Source organism: Oryza sativa, chromosome 3 (genome assembly GCF_034140825.1).
Source record: "Oryza sativa Japonica Group chromosome 3, ASM3414082v1".
Classification (NCBI taxonomy): domain Eukaryota; kingdom Viridiplantae; phylum Streptophyta; class Magnoliopsida; order Poales; family Poaceae; genus Oryza; species Oryza sativa.
This window is the reverse complement of record NC_089037.1, coordinates 32,531,391-32,550,697: the sequence shown is the minus strand read 5'-3', so window position 1 is coordinate 32,550,697 and position 19,307 is coordinate 32,531,391. Positions and strand designations below refer to the sequence as shown.

General features: G+C 44.3%; 1 protein-coding gene across 1 annotated transcript; it reads right to left on the bottom strand.

Annotated features, from left to right (window-relative positions):
* Positions 1 to 9,704: 9,704 nt before the first annotated feature.
* On the bottom strand, positions 9,705 to 14,130 carry LOC4334206 (casein kinase II subunit alpha-2-like). The gene is made up of 10 exons (XM_015772634.2): positions 13,730 to 14,130; positions 13,493 to 13,622; positions 12,865 to 13,059; positions 11,372 to 11,529; positions 10,921 to 11,011; positions 10,778 to 10,843; positions 10,354 to 10,436; positions 10,209 to 10,272; positions 10,058 to 10,126; positions 9,705 to 9,969 (listed from the first exon to the last, which is right to left on the bottom strand). The coding sequence occupies exons 1-10, from the start codon at positions 14,062 to 14,064 to the stop codon at positions 9,934 to 9,936; spliced, it is 1,227 nt and encodes a 408-aa protein (XP_015628120.1). The 5' UTR covers positions 14,065 to 14,130; the 3' UTR covers positions 9,705 to 9,933.
* Positions 14,131 to 19,307: the final 5,177 nt, after the last annotated feature.

Sequence of the window (19,307 nt, the reverse complement as noted above, 5' to 3'; positions counted from 1 at the left end):
TCACATTGGACAAACCAACGCGGATACTTATATATGTACATATTTATCTCGGATATTGACAAAATTTGTTCACTACTACAGAAATCATTTTTTTATAAGGGGCCCATTAATTAGGTTGCAGGTGGGCCATAAGTGGCCGTGCTTGCAAAAACTGGCCTTACCCCGGATATTGCATGCGACAACATATAAGTTATAAATAACTCCTATTTCAAATTACTTATGACTTTACTTTTATACGAAATAAAAATATCTATCTTTGACTATCACTTTTATTAAATAAAAATTGTTAGTACTTTAAAGTGTAATTTAAAAATATATTATCTCCATTAAAAAAATCATTTTTCGTGCATCCCATACATACCAATAAGAAAAAAAAACTAAAATACCATTCATTTTGGAATAGATAACTGATAAAAAACTAAAAAAACTAAAATACCATTCATTTACAAACATCTTAGGACAAACAAGATGGGATAAAGATGAACTTATTTTGAAATGGATAACATAAATCTTATGATGTTTGCTATACTTTTTTTTAAAAAAAATAATGGTCAAAGGTATAAATGTTTGACTTATGAAAAAGCTAAAATGATAAATAATTTAAAACAATCAATGTAGTGTAGGGGGTCAACGTGATGTTTGTAACACAAAATTAGAGGAAAATGGTCGTGGAATAAAGAAATGAGGCAAATTAAATGAGCAAATGGATCGGCCGGGAAGAGATCAGGGAATTTAAAATATTATGAGATAATGTCTATTAGTCTATAGTCTATAGTCTATACAAAGGTTAAATTAATACACTACATGCAATTGCATGCTAGGGCGCCTTTCGGTATTTGTGAATGTTCGTTTCTGTTCTTTTGATCGTCAGTATTGGATATTGTTACATGTGAAGTTGCTACCCGCACTGCAAATGGCCTTAGGCCAATCCCAACCCAATGACTAGGATAGTGTCCATAGCATTAAATAGGCTGCCACCTAGAATGAAAAATGATGTGGGAAGTGAATAAATGAGGAAAGAGAAGGAAACCATGTCTTGCATGAGATATGGTTTCTACACAACATTTAAGACATCATGTGAGATAAGTACCATTAAATTTAAGTATGAAATAGTGGTGTTTGCATTGGAAGAGTAGTGTCTAACACTAGTTTATTGATGATGTAAAGTTTATAGAAACTATGTCTAGTATCTTGAGTTAGGAATGGCCTTATAATCTCACCGAACCGAAGTAGAGTAATAATTAATGACGGCGTTGAAGACCACTAACTACGTACGTATTTCCGTAAGTATAAAGGCAGCAAGAGGGCGGCAAATCAACGGGTGGTGCTAATGGGCAGGGGCGATCACCCCCATATCTCCCCTTATACACTCCTCTCCCCCTTCCTCCTCTCCTTCTTCTCTTCCTATTACACCATAAATTTAAAAAAAATAAAAAAATAAAAGTTAGAAAATTTTATGTATAGAAATACTATATATAAAAAATATTTAAATTCAAATTTAAATTTGAATCGGATATATAAACTTTAGACTTATAAACTTTGGGTCTATAAATATAGAAATACTATATATAAAAAATATTTGAATTCGAATTTAAAATTGAATCGAATATATAAACTTTTGACTTATAAACTTTGGGACTCTACTTTAAGTATATAAACTTTAAATGTATAAACTTGATGTGTACAAACTTTAAATGCATAAATTTACTAAAATATGAAAGTAATGCGGTGTTAAAAAGAAAAACAACGTGGAGGAGGGGGTGATCGATGTGGGGAGGAGGACCGATCGTGCCCAGCGATCGATGGCCAGCTAGGACTTTCGCAAATCAAACATGTACTCTTCGTCGAACAACTGTCCAATTTTTTACCGCACCGTCAAGAAAGAAACAAAGCTGGAGTAGCTTAGATCGCACTCGACGATAGGCCCGTTGCCAGAAGGGAAAAAGAAATTAAAGGCCTAAAGGCAGAGCGTTATCACCTGGCGATTTCCACATGCCCTACGAACAACAAGCAGAGACCGTATCTTTGACGCTGACCAACATTATCGATCAGCTTTGCGGCAGAAACAGATCAAAAGCCTAGCTAGCTCAAGCCCCTCAAAGGCTCAAACACAAGAAAGCTAGCGTACGTCGTCTTTCCCATATCCGATCGAGCTACAAACCTATATATAGCCAGCAAAAGTCTACGAGGGGCGCGCGATAAAAGAAAAAAAAAGAGAAGAACCTAGCAAGCTATATATATAGTGATACTCTCTGCTATGCATGCATCATGCATGTGCTGCCTTGCAAGCCTACCGCTGTAGGAGTACGTGGGATCGCTTCACTGATCTGTTAGCTCCAAGCGTACGATCGAGACAAAGGCTGAGTTTAGTTACAAACTACTTCTTTAAACTTCCAACTTTTTCATCACATCAAAACTTTTTTATATACACAAACTTTTAACTTTTTGAAGACATCGTTCCAATTTCAATTAAATTTCCAATTTTAATATGAACTAAACACACCCAAATATGATTTTGCCATGCAGATAATAGAGAAGTGGACGAAGAGAGGAGCTCGTGAGATTGTTGAATTATTGCCGGGTATTGTTAGCAGTAGTATTTGCTAACCACGGTGTGTTAGCATAGGACTTTTGCCAATGGAGCATTAAGACTTTAATTTGAGTGTTTGGCATGCCTCTAAAGTAAAATGGTTTAATCTCAATATATGTCGGTCCAGTCTTTTAGAAGTGCTCCTAGGGGTAAGGCATACGTGTGTGTTTATACTGTGTTTCTTAAAAAAATGGTTTAATCATTTTATTTTAGTCTGAGATATGAATAAGATGTCCTTACCACTACCACCCTGATTATACTTTGCTTGCGCACATTCCAACTCACAGAAAATTACTTCAGCTAGAGATAGTAAAAAAAATTAAACTTGAAACTTCGTTTTTCGTTTAAATAAATTCTTTTTGTAAATAACCCTTTTATCTTATAAAATTTATACTGCTCGGCAAATGCCAGGCTAGTAATTCATTAAAAAAGAATTAAATAAATTCACTTTCAAGCTTATAATAACTAATACTCCCTCTTTATGTGACAATGATCACGTAACAATGATCTACCTCATTTATGTGCCGCTGATAAGCTCAGCAAAGGAGCACAATCAAATACAACCTAAACTCAATTCTCACGTCAAGAAGTAAAAAAAAAAAAGGATAAATCTAACATATAAACAGTATCAGTACTATTCAAACCCGTGTTTTGCCTCTCTTTTTTTTCCTCATTGTGTAGTTCAGGTTTGAACTTGATTTTTTATTGATGTGTTAGATGTCACTATAATCTCCATTATCAATTTTTCGATCTTTTTACAATTATTCATATTTAATTTGATTTAAATAGTTATATGAGGAGATATCTATGAGAAGTATTATATTAGAATACACTTCCCCCGTTCCAAAATATAGGTATTTGAAGTAGGCCGAATATTAAGAAAGTAGGTAGAAATAATTAGATGAGTTACTGTGCTAGAAATAGCTACATTTTAGGACGGAGATAATATTCTCGTTTCTATATCCATTAGTTATTTTTACCACGGCTGTACGTGTTTGTAATGTATCAGTAGTCTATAATTAATATTGCGAAATGAATGATATCGTCCCTCTCTCAACCCTAACCGCCTAACGATATGATGTGGAGAGTGTATTACTATACCTATCCTATATAGAGTATGCTTTGGATGTACGGAGCAATCTTGAGTTTATCCACCACAAGATAAAGCTGGCTATATATAAGGGCATCGATACGTGATTGACCTGCATTGAAAATAGTTTTGAGGTGATGGCGATGTTTTGGGTGCATCCTACTACATATCAACGCATGCTTAAATCCTGATAATTATACACACGTGTTTCACACTACATACAAATTCTACAAGAGTGATACATACTCTATTATAGTCTGTGTTCATTTGAAACGGTTAAGATCTTCTCCCACGCACGTAAAATAGAGCGAGTTGTTAGCACATGACTAATTAATTGAAGTATTTAAAATACTTGAAAAATTGATTAATATGTTTTTTCAAGCAATTTTCTATGATTTTCTCTGAAAATAAAATATTGTTTAATAATTCGGAAAGTGTGCGAAAAAATAAGACAGTAGAAGTCAAGAAACTAGAGAAAAAAAACACCCTCAAGCTGTGTTTGGAGTAGCTCTTCGGCTGAGCAGCTAATGGATGGATATCGAAACCAGTGATTAATTTAATATTAATTATTATAAAACTTGGAAAATTGATATATTTGATTTTTGATATATATATATATATTTATTTATTTATTTATTTATTTATTTATTTATCACGAAATATACTCTCTATGTCCCAAAATAACTTAAACTAGAAAGCGATGTGACCTATATCCTCTAGATTTATTGTACTGGGATATTCATCTAGATTAAGTTTTTTTTACTACGAGAGTATTGTTTGGTAATTTGGAAAAATATGCTCACCATAAACAAGAAACTAACCGTTCTTATAAGCTAGTAATAATTATGATCTCAGCCTTATAGCTCCAATGCACCTGTTAAGCGTCTGACAAGAGAACAGATGATGGAATATTAGTAGTACGTACGTGTACGTATGTCCTCCGTATAATAAAAAAATGATACATTACGTGGCTGCAGGCAGCCAGGCACTAGAGCACGTATATATGATGGGCTGATGGCACTCAAGAATCCCCAGAATCCCCACGTATATATATCATTCGTTGTCACGCACGATTCCTACAGGGATGCCCTTTTGCTGTTAGAATATCAATCATCGTGCATTCGTGCTAATCCAAACGAGAGAAACACGAATCATCGTCCGGTTCACCACCACATATTAGCGCAAAATTTAATCCGCCTAGACCAACCAGCAGAAACAATAATGCATATATGTACTACGATCCAACGACTTTGGTCGGGAACATCAACATGGCCATACAGATTACAGAGTGTGTAGTAGAATGCAGCATGTTCAGGTTCTCGGCCTACCCTACCAACAATGCAATTTTCAAACGGCCCCAAACATATGGGAGGCGTGGCAGATCGGAAAACCACAAGTGTATTCGCGTTTTTTTCTTTCGGAGTCCACTCTCATGAAGGGAAAACGACAAAGAGAAAAGGATTAGTTTCGGGGTGCAGGTAGTACACTACACGTACCTTTGGGCCTTGGTGATAGACACGCAATGTGTGAGGCAGAGGTCCACAGCTACGTTGTACGAGTGTACGACGCCAACATTGCATGCATGCATGCATGATGCATCGATCCTATACTAGCTTGGGGGCACTTGGGAAGTACTCCCTCTGTCCCAAAATATAACCTAGTATTATAAATATAAATTTAGACAGTCCTACTGTCCAAATTCATAGCACAAGGTGATGTCCCATGCTCCCATCCAAAAAAAATTGGTGACGGAGGGAGTAGTACCGTAGTAGACGACTTTACTAGCGGTAGATGCTTTGAACCGCCGGGCGATGGTTTTATTTGCAGGTGAAGACCATGCATGGTGTGTGTGTGTATGTGGTGTGGGGAGGGGGACCGCATGCGTGTCGGGGAGGTGCTGGGGCTTTACCGTGCCAGGGGGAGAAACACCGGGGAGTGTTGCGTGCAGTGATCCGCAGGGCAAAGTACGTAGTGCTAGCTGCGCCGATTGATCGATCGATCCAAATGCCGCTGATGTTTTGTCCCCATCGTCGCGCGCCGCGCCACGGCCGGTGCGGCTGCGTTCGCGCGAGCACGCATGTGCGCCGCGCCGCGCGCGCGCGCGTACCACTCGGCGGATTTCACCCGTTTCACCCTCCTAGGCTTGGCTTGTACGTGTAGCGTGAATAATGCGCGATCGCTTTGTGGCGATGGGGACACGGTGGGAGTGCGTTGCTGAGCACGTAGGAGGGGGAGGGACCACGGGCGAGGGGGCGGAGGGCACGGGACGCGTGGATCGCCATTCGTGGTGGTCGGCGCCGGCCGTGCCATGCGCGCGATCTCGAGGACCAACGGTTTTCAGGGGGTGCATTTGGCATGCTCCGGTGAGTATGAAGCTTTTTTTTTTTGTTTTATCTTGCGAAAGTATGAACTGCTTAATTGGACGAAAAATGAAAAACTAGTGATATTAGTGCTCCCTCAAGTTTGTAATAAATTAATAAGTAAAATACACCTCTTTAAACTTGTCAGCAGGTTTCATTTAGCTCTACAAACTTGCAAAGCATACATCGAGATCTCTAAACTTGGTTTATTGTATCATCCCAGTCCAAAGCCGCGTTTGACCGTGGTCTTGCCTACGCACACGACGTGGACGATGACATGGGATTTTTTCTCCCTTTTTCCTTTTTTCCTCCCTTCTTCTCTTTTTTTTTTTTGAAGTAAGAAGGGAGGAAAAAAATCCCATGTCATCGTCCACGTGGCGTGCCACGTAGGCAAGACCACGGTCAAACGCGGCTTTGGATCGGGATAATATAATAAACCAGGTTTAGGGATCTCGATGTGCGTTTTGCAAGTTCGTGGACCTAAGTTGTAACGTCCCGCCTCCCCCAGGCCGGGCCCACTTACATCTGATAGCTTTCATAGGTCATAGACTGCCCTCACAGACCAACACATGTCTTTTCTGCACACTTTGTCCTCACTCGTGTGCAAAGCATACATCGAGATTTCTAAACTTGGTTTATTGTATCATCCCAGTCCAAAGCCGCGTTTGACCGTGGTCTTGCCTACGCACACGACGTGGACGATGACATGGGATTTTTTCTCCCTTTTTCCTTTTTTCCTCCCTTCTTCTCTTTTTTTTTGGAAGTAAGAAGGGAGGAAAAAAAATCCCATGTCATCGTCCACGTGGCGTGCCACGTAGGCAAGACCACGGTCAAACGCGGCTTTGGATCGGGATAATATAATAAACCAGGTTTAGGGATCTCGATGTGCGTTTTGCAAGTTCGTGGACCTAAGTTGTAACGTCCCGCCTCCCCCAGGCCGGGTCCACCGGGCCCACTTACATCTGATAGCTTTCATAGGTCATAGACTGCCCTCACAGACCAACACATGTCTTTTCTGCACACTTTGTCCTCACTCGTGTGCACGCGGGAAGAATTTCCCGGTCGGTCACCCATCCCAAATTGCTCCAGGCCAAGCACGCTTAACCCTGGAGTTATTTGGAGATTGATTTCCGGAAAAGAAGTTACAACTTATTGATATGAGTATTCTATTAATCCTATTAAGCCGTAGGCCGGGATGTTACACCCTCACCCCCTTAAGAGAGATCGACGCCCCCGTAGGCCGGGATGTTACACCCTCCCTTAAGAGAGATCGACGCCCCCGTCGATCAACCCTAGGCCAGAAACGTCCTCTCTTGGCCACGTCCATGTGTCCAGTACCAGCGCATGTGCCATGCACGTCCATGTGTCCAGTACCAGCCAAGCGCACCATGCCTGCGCAACTGCGACACACGCGCCCGTGAAACCGCGGGAAGAATTTCCCGGTCGGTCACCCATCCCAAATTGCTCCAGGCCAAGCACGCTTAACCCGTCCAGTACCAGCGCATGTGCCATGCACGTCCATGTGTCCAGTACCAGCCATGCGCACCATGCCTGCGCAATTGCGACACACGCGCCATGTGTCCAGTACCAGCCATGCGCACCATGCCTGCGCAATTGCGACACACGCGCCCGTGAAACCGCGGGAAGAATTTCCCGGTCGGTCAACCATCCCAAATTGCTCTAGGCCAAGCACGCTTAACCCTGGAGTTCTTAGCGCATGTGCCATGCACGTCCATGTGTCCAGTACCAGCCATGCGCACCATGCCTGCGCAATTGCGACACACGCGCCCGTGAAACCGCGGGAAGAATTTCCCGGTCGGTCACCCATCCCAAATTGCTCTAGGCCAAGCACGCTTAACCCTGGAGTTCTTTGGAGATTGATTTCCGGAAAAGAAGTTGCAACTTATTGATATGAGTATTCTATTAATCCTATTAAGCCCTAGGCCGGGATGTTACACCCTCACCCCCTTAAGAGAGATCGACGCCCCCGTAGGCCGGGATGTTACACCCTCACCCCCTTAAGAGAGATCGACGCCCCCGTCGATCAACCCTAGGCCCGTAGGCCGGGATGTTACACCCTCACCCCCTTAAGAGAGATCGACGCCCCCGTCGATCAACCCTAGGCCAGGAACGTCCTCTCTTGGCCACGTCCATGTGTCCAGTACCAGCGCATGTGCCATGCACGTCCATGTGTCCAGTACCAGCCATGCGCACCATGCCTGCGCAACTGCGACACACGCGCCCGTGAAACCGCGCTGCCCTCACAGACCAACACATGTCTTTTCTGCACACTTTGTCCTCACTCGTGTGCACCCGGGAAGAATTTCCCGGTCGGTCACCCATCCCAAATTGCTCCAGGCCAAGCACGCTTAACCCTGGAGTTCTTTGGAGATTGACTTCCGGAAAAGAAGTTGCAACTTGTTGATATGAGTATTCTATTAATCATATTAAGCCCTAGGCCGGGATGTTACATAAGTGAAATTTCCTGACAAGTTTAAGAACCGCTGGTGCATTTTTAGATTTTTTTTTCTAAAAAATTAATTGTTATTTATTTTATTATGATTTGATTTATCATTAAAAAACTTTAGGTATGACTTATATTTTTATATAAATTTTTAAATGAGACGAATGATACCAAGTAAACAGCATGATCTATTTAAAACCTTCTTGAGTTTTTTCTTAAGAAAAATAATAACGAAATGGTTAGGGGAAGGCATCTCTGATTGAGTGGGGCTTGGGGCAATTGGTTGTGCCGTTGTGGCCTTGTGGGTTCAAAAGGCTGCTTATGTTTCATGATTTTTTTTTCCACCTGAAAGTCCTGAACGGGTGGTGGTGGCAGGGCTTGCACTTGGAGATAAGCCCGGCCGTTTCGACTCGACAAGCGTGTGTTAGAGGTGTACGAGAGAGACAGAGAGGTTTGTGGTAGGGGACAGGCTCGAGAGCCCAAGTGCCCAACTTTTCACCCTTCTTTTTTGTTTTGGTTTGCAACTTTTCTCAGATTTCACTGTGGTAGCATCTGGAGAAAGAAAGATGAGTCCTCACTACATCTGTAAAGTCGAGAACACAGAGCCCTTATCCCGTTCGAACAACGTAGGAGCAGAGCACTTCAAAAAAGGGTGTTTTTACCTTTGGCAAGGCGTGGATCAAAGATGATGGAATGGATCAATGGAACCGTACGTGACAAAGTGTTCATCTGATTCGCAAGAACATGGTGGCAGAGCAGTTTCTTTTGACAAGTCGTGATACTGATGATACTAGTAGAGGTACATGAACAGCGGGGGACCCAAGTACCCGAATCGACTGCACCGTGGCATCTTCTGAATTCTCTGACGGGAATATGCAATTATCGATTTACAAAATATATAAAAAAAATTATTTTGCCAGGTTCAGAGTGTGTCAGAGTCCCATGATAACTGAAAAATTGACTAGAGCGAAGGCATATCAGATTATCAGATGCTTACAAGTCCCAGCAGAACAGGGCGCGGATAATCGGGAACCATAGCATACCAAAATATCAGTGGCCGAGAAGCCCAGAAGCATACAGGCACCATCAGACAAAAAACCAGAGCTACCACCACATACAATGAGATACGCCGGATTCCAATAATGAAGTAACATCTGAGCAAATAATTGGGAATACGAATGGGGGCTGAACATTTATAGGTGATGAAAGTGCAGAGATGAATTATTATTGATAAAAACTGATCATAAAACAAGTTAGCAGAGAGGAATGAATTAATTCACACAAATGATGTGACGGTTACATGTTGGTCAAGGATTTATTCTGGATAAACCATACAGCCTTGAAAATTAAATTCCCTCTATATATTTGACACCGTAGCAAAAATTGTCAAATATGCCGCATACCACTATTGGGCACTCTTCCTGCCGTTTTAAGTGCTTCTCACTGGATTGAAATATGGATGAGCCTGCACACAGCAAATATATGCATTTAGAGCACATATATTTAGGATTTCTATGGCATATGCTTCTATAAAGTAGGAGAGGGATTGTCACCATGGCTTCCTTTGCTGTAGGCCTTTCCTGGTGATCGTAGCGAAGCAACCTGTCTACAAAATCAATAGCCTATATAGGTAGAAACATGTCAAAATACATCAAATAAGAGATGACTAAGCCAGTAGGTTGATTGAAAGGCAACGCAAATCACCTCAGGGCTTGCTAGGTGTCTGTTCCCCGAGTTAACAAACATTGACCATGGCTTCCTATTATGTCTGCAGCAAATAATATTCAGTTAGATCATGCTAAGTTATGAGAATGATGTATATTTAAGATTATCCAAAGTAATGCATGACCTTCCAACAAGTCTTTCAAGCTGCGGGTCAAGCTCAAGACCATACTTTTCAAGGTAATTGTAGAAATCTTCTGTTCCAAGAACCTACGATAATGACATATTGCATATATCATTCACAATAAACATTTTTTTGTAATCAGTAGCTGCTTCAGTTCTGAGAAATGCACTGCGAAGCCTTGCTTCTTTGCACAAGGCAGGTAAACATCTGTATACGTAGTGGTTTGGTCACAGTTACCAAATAGAAAAAGTTCCTACTTCAATTCAGTAGGTAGCTAAAGCATTTCTGTTAGAGCTATAACAGAAAATCTTACTAAATTTAAAGATAACCCTAGCTAAACATGTCCCAAAGCACAAGTCAAGCATAAATCAACACAAGAAAGCTGCCAGAAATACTTAGAAGTTTAAGAAGCTACGGACAGACATACCTCGGTAATTTTGACTAATTGGTCGTAGTTATCCTGACCATTAAAGAAAGGGTCGACTCGGAATATCTGTTAAGATTACCATAATGTATATCAATAAGGTTCTGTTATCAAAGATAAATGGCTGACCCTAAACTTGCACTTACCATTGCGGCAAACATGCAACCAAGGCTCCACAAATCCAACGAGTAATCATAATCTAGCAAATCCACAAGAAGTTCAGGGCCCTTATAAGATCTGTCAATAACACAGCACGAGAGCACACACATGCAGTAAGTCAAGGATGGGAAATTTACAGAAGATACTATAGAATAGCAACCGACTGGATCAGCTTGAGTGGGGAATAATGAAATTATTAAGAAAGCTTGCTGTAAATGAAATTATCCTATAACTATATGTGAATGGTACCATACAATGAAGTGAATCTCACTCCCTGCATGACCCTTTCCATTGAGTTATGGAAAAGAGATCTTGAAATTTCCTCAAATACAGATCCAACATAAAAGGATCTCAGAGGGTTAGGCATGCAAGTGAAGTTCCTTCTTAATAAGCTGAACAAGTCTGAAACATTGAACTTCCAATGCAAGGGAGACTAACCTTGAAGCAACTCTAGCATTATATTCCATCTTGGGATGATAGAACTCTGCTAGACCCCAATCAATAAGACAAAGCTGGCGTTTCTCATGATCAATCATGATATTGTGAGGTTTGACATCTCGATGCATGATGCCTCGTGAATGACAATAATCTAGTGCCTACAGACACACCTGGATAAGTTAAAGACCATCAAAATGAAGGTAGTCTGATCTCTGATGTAAATAGGATGAGGGCTTGATTGTAAACCGCGTTAGCACATTAATCGAGAACATGGGAATCTGGTTTGCAGAATTTAATCTGGCAGAAGTAGTCCCACAGAACAAAATAGATGTGAAAAATACCAAAACTTGACAACATCAACTGTTGCCTTTTATGGTTCTTCCAAAATAAATCAAGTGAACTAATTTCATTCTCACTGCTTATGAATATGTGAAATATGGTCTCTTCTGATATCTATCACAGTTATAAAATACATATAAACGGTAGTATGTTCACTCTCTTTGAAAGTTTCAAAACAGGAGAACCAAGAAGCATTACAGATAATTTGCAATAGACTCAAATGTCTGCATAGTGCACTGTGATTGTCCTTATCGTTGGCAAGTTAAGTTTACACGATGCAAACTTTGGCCAAAAGACATCACGGTAAAAGCCTGCCAAATGTCATGCTTACATTACTAAAGAGACTGGTCGGACAGATAACCTACAGGTCAGAAAATGCTACAGAATAGATTTCGAAGAAAAATTAAGAAGTAATGTAGTTGATGTTGTGTAGTAGATACCCCGTGCTAATCTTATTTACTACTATTTATTCTCTAGTATTGATTTAATTAATTTGAACTCGCTAGAATTTACAAGGCTGGCTCCAATAGACATGTTATTCAAAATGTCATGATTAATTCAACCAGAGGTTTATTAATGATGATTGCTCGCACGGCCATTGAAGATTGTTCCCCTTTTACATTTTTTTTAAGCAAAACTTCTTTCTGGGTGCTTGCACACGCGCCTCAATCGATAGGAACATAACCCCAACTTCCCGAACAGATGTGTTACATCATTGTCATGTAGGCAAACTATCGTTTTATCTTCCAAACCTTGTCCAAGTCATATTGACGCAATCGACCCATCCATCATACCACTTTCTATGCATATGAGCTTTAAACAGGAAAGGTATCTAGGAATAAAAACTACCATGACAATTTAAATTAATTATTTATCAGCATACAGTATACATGAGCATAGATTTCAGTCCCATTATTTTACTCCGTAACCTCCTACGATCCATTGTGATGTTTGAAGAAAAATACATAAGCAGTGGATTATATCTGACAAGTTGGTACCAAACTCCTAATGATATGATACATTCTTAGAAATTAGAACCAAGCATGTAAAATTCTCAAAATACCATCAGTACAAAGAAATGTTCCATAGACAAGATAGCATAAATAAAAACATTGATTATTACAGACATAGGATTCTGCAATTCAGATTATTACCTTTAATAATTCGTAAATGTAGTATCTGATATCGTAATCCAATAGTGTTGGGTAGAGTACTTTGAAATCAGTATTGTTGACATATTCAAAGATCAAACTAGGTGTCTTCGATTCATCATCCCTGACAACATCAAGTAGCTTTACAATATTCGGTCCGCCATATAAGTTTTGAAGTATCTTTATTTCCCTCTTTATCTGCATCATCATAAAAGAATTCAGTAAGGATTGCTAAGAATACACATGAACTATAGTAAAAGATGCAACGAGAACACTATGCAACCAAGCAAAAAACATAACACCTACCTCATTGAACTACACTTTCCTCTAATAAGACTTAACATCGATAAGATTTGAAAGTGACAAGTTTTTCTACTGATTTTGTTTATCACACAAGGCAAAATAACACTCATGGAGCCACATCATCCCAAACTCCTACGACCAGCTGAGGAATCAGCCTAAACTGCATTTCCTAATGCTCATGTGTACCCTAGATTCCTCAAGCAGGCAATGTAAGTCTAACAGAAATGACAAATATTACTGAGACATCTGTGGGGAAGCTAAATTTGGACCATACAATTGAAAGTTCCACCGCAGAGGCATACTACATTTTGATGAGGGCAAAGCCTACCTTTTTCTTCTTGACGGGCTTGAGGATCTTAATAACGCACCTCTCGTCACCCCCGGGCCGGAATCCCTCGAACACCTCGCTGTACTTCCCCCTCCCAAGCTTGCGCAGCACCTCGTACCCATCCTGCTCCCTACACACACGCACAACAAAGTGCATCCCCATTAGAGCACAAACCCTAGCCCCCAAATCTGGAGGTTCGAGATCAGCTCCCCCGCCACCACCATGGCTCATACATACCCCCATTCGATGTCGAGCGACTCGTAGTCCCAGTACTCCTTGGGCCGCTGGGAGTTGGCGTCGGCGTAGACGCGCGCCACGGAGGCGGCGCCCCCGGGGTGCCGCGTGGCGCGGCCGATGCGCGGCGGCATGGGGAGCGGCGCCTCGGCTGCGGCTGCCGCGGCAGCGGCGTAGACGGTGGGGGCGAGGGGGCGGCGGCGGCGGCGGCTGTTGCTGTGGTGGTGGTGGGGGTGCGCGTAGCGCGGGGCCGCAGCGGAGGAGAGGAGGAGGCGGCGGAGCAGCTGCGGCGCGGTGGCGAGGGGGAGGAGGCGGCTGCGCGCGGCGCACCAGGCCATGTACCTCTCTTCCGGCGCGAGGGATGGGTGGGTTGGTCTCCGCGACCTACGCCGCTCAGCTCGGCTAGGAGGAGGAGAGGAGAGAGAGAGAGAGAGAGAGAGAGCGTGAAAAATCTTCGGCCCAGGTTGCACTCATGGCCCAGCCAGCGATGGAGAAGTGGGCTGTTCGGCCCAACGCGAGGCGTCCTTGTGGCTGAGCGTTTGGTTGGCAAATGTGCATGGCGTTGGGAAACCAGGAGGCCTCTTTGGGACTTTGGCAGGGAGGCACTTGTTTGGTTGGTTGGGTGGCTGTGCGATCCGCTGAGGTGTACAAATGTTTTGCGCTTAAGTTCAGTCGTCACCGTTTCCTAATTCCGATCCAGATTGCAGCGTCAAGATAGGATTCAGTCATTCAGGTGCACTGTGACACGTGTTCTCCTGATTAGCATGCAGTAATCAACCCACAAATGTATGCATTTTTACATCTCTTTTGGTTTTCTAGCTAAAACTTCTTTAACTAGGTGGAATTCATTCTCACTTGTATGAACATCTGCATCTTCTCATAACTAGGTGGAATGTACCCTTCAAGAACCGTGAAAATGTTCGGTCCATGGACCATGAGTTTTACATGCATGGATTAGATATTTAGATACTATATCACATCACCAGGTATGTTTGGCTACACAGAAGTACAATGCTATCGTTGTGTTATCACATGGGAACCGTACACGCCAAGTCTGATTGTTGGGCTGTCTGCCCTATGCAAATTTGGATCTGCAGTTTGGCGATCAAGAACTCCATTGATCTGCTTCCAAATTGTGGAAATACATGTACCTGATCATGTCTTGCTACAATTTGGGATGATACAGCACATCCCAGGCCCAGTTGAGGCAGTTGAGCGAGTTACAATGTAGAGAAAAGCGGATGCGGATTGGTCTACTTACCATGATAAGTACATTAAGCAATGGGATAATTGACTCTCCATTGTTGTTGAGCAGCAGGATACAGGTAATTCAGATATGGCACTAACGACCGGACTGAGGATTCTCACCGCCAAGAAGATCCGCTTGATGTGTCCATGACAGAAGTCAATCTGCAGGACATTATCAGCACACCTGTAGAAGATGCTATGACTGATATCATGTAGCAGATTCAGAGATGAAGAATGGCATGTTGAACCCTAAAGTTGTGCAAAAAATTGTCATTCCTGCTGAAGTTTTGCATATCGCTAGTGGTGCCGAGAAGCTTGTTAATTCTTTCACTGGACAAGAAACCGATACACCATTAAGGGAGGAATCTTGGTGATGGGGGGTTTCAAAAAAGAATCTTGGTGATGGGAGGCTCCATGGTAGTCCAGAACAGAACGAAATTTCTAAAAAGAGGAAACTGGTAATGCCTTCGCATGAAAATGGCAAGGCCTCAACAACTATGGATTACGCTAAAATGGATAGACAGGCAAAAACTTGGATAGACAGGCAAAAAACTTTTTTTTTTGAACGAAGTTCATATTGATAGAGTAGGAAAAAATTACAAGATTACAATACTTAGAGGTCATAACCAGGAAAAGGGGAAAAAAATAACCACCACCCACGCATCGATAGCACCAACACACCGACCCGGGAGAAGGCTAGCATCAGACTGGTCAGCGCTAAGCATGCCCGGCCGCCGCTAGGCCCACAAAGAAGCTACAGCTGAGATCGCCCAAAAACTCACCCTAACAACCGACGCAAAACTACACTCTATCCACATCATTAGGATTCAGGGAGAGAGGGTGAGAGAGAAGAATGGAACCGCTCTCCCACCTAGGCTCTCTGACGTGGCCAACTTGCATAAGCTAGGGCGCTGATACAAGAGGACTGGAATCTAGAGCGAGTTTGCACCGGAAGTCTGGGAGGAATTTAGCAAGGGGATTGCCAAGACGACATCTCCAGGGAGAGGAGCGATGAAACCATTGCCGCCGCCGTCCATCGAGGTCCCAAAGAGAACCGAGACTGGGTTTTCACCCGGCAGCCCCACGAGAGGAGATGGGATGGAATAACAACACCCTCAAGAGGGAGAGCGATGCTCAAAAGCGTCTTTGTTGCCGGCCCGGCCAAGACCGGGCTAGGTTTTGTAACGCCTCGATTTTCGTTCGGGAATAAAAATCAATTAATAATACATCTTCTAGAAATTAAATAAAAGTTAAATCAACTTAATCAAGTGAATTATTGGGAGAATTAAAATTTTCCCTTAAAAATCATTGGCCGGGAATATTTTGTAATATTCTTTGTGCCCTAAAATACTCTCTGAAATTTCCCGTGAATTTTCGGAGCTCAAGAAATAATTTTAATAGCACAAATTTCATTTAATCAATTAAAATAAAAAGAAAACAAATAAAATTTCCCCTCTTTGTCTTTGGGCCGCTTTCGGCCCAAGATCTTTTCCCCCTCCTTGGCCCGCTCGCCCCTCTCTCCTTCCCTTCTCCCTCTCGGGCCGACCCCTCCCTTTTCGGCCCGATCAATTTCCCCTCGCGCAAAATCTAAATAACCCCCTGGCTCTCCTCCCTCTCTCCCTCCCCGACAGGTGGGCCCGACGACCCCACCTGTCAGGTCCTTCCTCTACCTTCGGCCTCCAGAGCCGAAACCGCCATTGCCGCCATTGCCACCCACGTCGCCGCCGATTCCGGCTCCTCCCGCTCGCGCCCTCGCGCCCAAACCGCATAAAATCGGTTCCCCTCTACCTCCTCCACCAAATCCCCCACTTTTCACCAATTTTTGGTGCCAAATCGAGCCCCACTTCGCCCACGATGTCGCCCACGTCGCCGGCCGTTGCCGCTTCAAATCCGCCATGTCCGGCCACGATTTCTCCTCCCCGAGCCTATAAAAAGCACCCTCGTGCTCTCCTCTTCCGTTTCCCTCTCCTCCCCGAGCTCCTCGTTACCTCTCCCGTGTTCCCCGCGCGAGCCCGCGCTCTGCTGCTTTCCCGCGAGCTCCGGCTGCACGCCGCCGTCGCCGTAGCCACCGCCGCGCTGCGCCGCTTACACCGCCGGCTTCGCCATGCCTCGCCGCACATCGGCCACCGCTCCATTTGCACAAACCTCCGCCGAAACTCCCCTTCCACCATGCACCCGAGTCGCCACCACCCTAAACCGCCTCCAGCCGCATGTCGTCGCCGCCTGAGCCGCTCCCGCGCCCTGCCACCACCGCAGCCGGCTTTGCCGCCGCGCGGGCAAGCCCGGCCACCGATCCCTTTTTCCCCTCCACCACCAGAACCACCTCCCCGCCATACCACCCTACCGGCCGCCTTTTTCCGCCTCCGGTCGCCGTTCGCCTTCACCCCGGCTGCCGCTGCGACGCATCGGCTGCATCGCCGGCTTCGCCGCGTCCCGCTCTTCCCCATCCGCCGCCCGATCGCCGCCTTCCGCCGCCGGGAGCCCCTCCTCATTGTCGACCTGTGGAGCGCCGCCGCCTCCCTCCGCCGGCTGCTCTCGCCGTCGCCGTGCCCCTCCGTGAGCTCCGCCACCTCCCTCTCCCTCACTGCCTCCGTTTCCTCTCGCCGCTTCCCGCGCTGCGCGCCGCCGCTCCCTGTGCCGCCCGCCGCCCGCCGTCGCCGGTGACTGCGCCCCGCCGCCCTCTATGGTTGGTCGGGCCAGCCCCGGCTGTGCCCGTGCCTGGCCACCGCTCTCCTCAGCCGCCCGATCGGCTTGGGCCGATCTGGGCCGTCCATCCCGTGGACGGGCGGTGGACCGCCCTTGTGATCCCGGTCCATGGTGGACCGAGCCCCCTTGAGCCGCTGACGCCTGGGACCCACCTGTCGGCGCCGGCGCCCCTTGCTGACGTCAGCGGCGGTCCTTTTCCTTTGTGAAAATATTTAATAATTGCGCAATAAATCATTAATAATTATAGAAATCCATTTAAATGGCTCAAAGCTTCTAAAATTCATATCTAATTCATTCGAACTCCGAATTGAGCCATTCAACTTGCAAAATTCATCTAAAATTGAGCTCTACATGTTTGTTTAGTTTTTACGTACTGTTTCCTTGGTTTTTATTAGAGTTTTTCCTCGTTTTGCGTGTTAGCGTGTAGAATCCGTCGTTTCGGAAGTCTGCGGTCGCAAGGATAAGAGTTCAGAAGATCCAAGTGAAGAAGCAAGGCAAGTCACACATTCCCCTTGAGCATGTTGATCCCAATTTACAAATGTTTTACTGTTTGCAAATAAATATGCATGTTTTGCTAATTACATGGGGTCAGGGTTTTACCTATCTGCTCGCTTGTGCCATGTTTACTTGATATCTGTCCTTTGTCAACCGTGGGTAATAAATCGCCTAGCTTGTGTTACTTTGATGACCTAGCTAGAACTATATGCTTAGCCATGCTTAATTACCACTAGCTCAGTCGATGGGATAATTGCAGTATTAGACATTCTAGTATCTTGTTGAGCTGCGTGCTCGAGACATCTGGCCATGTTTCATGGTCGTAATTATCCAACTAAAATGTGACTGAATGGTGGGCTGTGGGTGCATGGTTTTGTGAGTTGCACCCATGGCAATTAAGGACCGGTTCACGGGAAACCCTGGAAGTCTTACAGCGCTTGCCACAAGCGGGAGTGGGTAACTGCTTGATCTGAAGTATAGCTCGACCCTTTCCTAGGCACCGGTGGCGAGGGTGGGCGTGATGGAGTTGGGTCGGCCGGGGTGTCCGGTTGTCCAGCTGCCGGATTCACCGCGGCGCAAGAGGGGACCGCCCACTGCCTTTTGAGGAGTGGGGGTGAAACCTTAGCGTGGTGTGGATGGTTAGGGGAGGGTTATGCGAAGGGTCTCGTCACAATCACTCGACATGGTGACGTGAGCATCATGGGCACATGATGACGCGGTGACATGTCGGTGGGTTGTGTCTTGTGGGTACAGTTGTGCACCTCTGGCCAGAGTAAAACTATTCAAATAGCCGTGCCCGCGGTTATGGGCGATCGACCAGATTCACCGTGATTAGTCCCATCTTAATAAATCGACCCAATACACTGTAGTTCAGGTGGGTTGGTTGGGCCTGTTCAACGTGGTGTAGCGTTGATAAGTGGAGATTTAATGTTACTTTAATTACTCAACAGTTTTACTGTTTTGCTCAATAAAATGTTTTACAACCGCCTTTATGCAAATAGCCACAAGCCATCCTTGTATCCCCTTGCACGTCTGCATCGTTGGTGTGGCTTGCTGAGTACGGTGGTTGTACTCAGTCTTGCTATTATTCCCCCTTTTTCAGAAGTGTAGTGCTTCTGAGCTAAAGATGGAG

Coding starts and splice junctions, on each gene's coding strand:
- LOC4334206 (XM_015772634.2), bottom strand. CDS start 14,064: ATGGCCTGGTGCGCCGCGCGCAGCCGCCTCCTCCCCCTCGCCACCGCG. Junction 13,060..13,492: donor AGCCCGTCAAGAAGAAAAAG/GTAGGCTTTGCC, acceptor ATGATGATGCAG/ATAAAGAGGGAAATAAAGAT. Junction 11,012..11,371: donor AATGCTAGAGTTGCTTCAAG/GTTAGTCTCCCT, acceptor TGTTATTGACAG/ATCTTATAAGGGCCCTGAAC.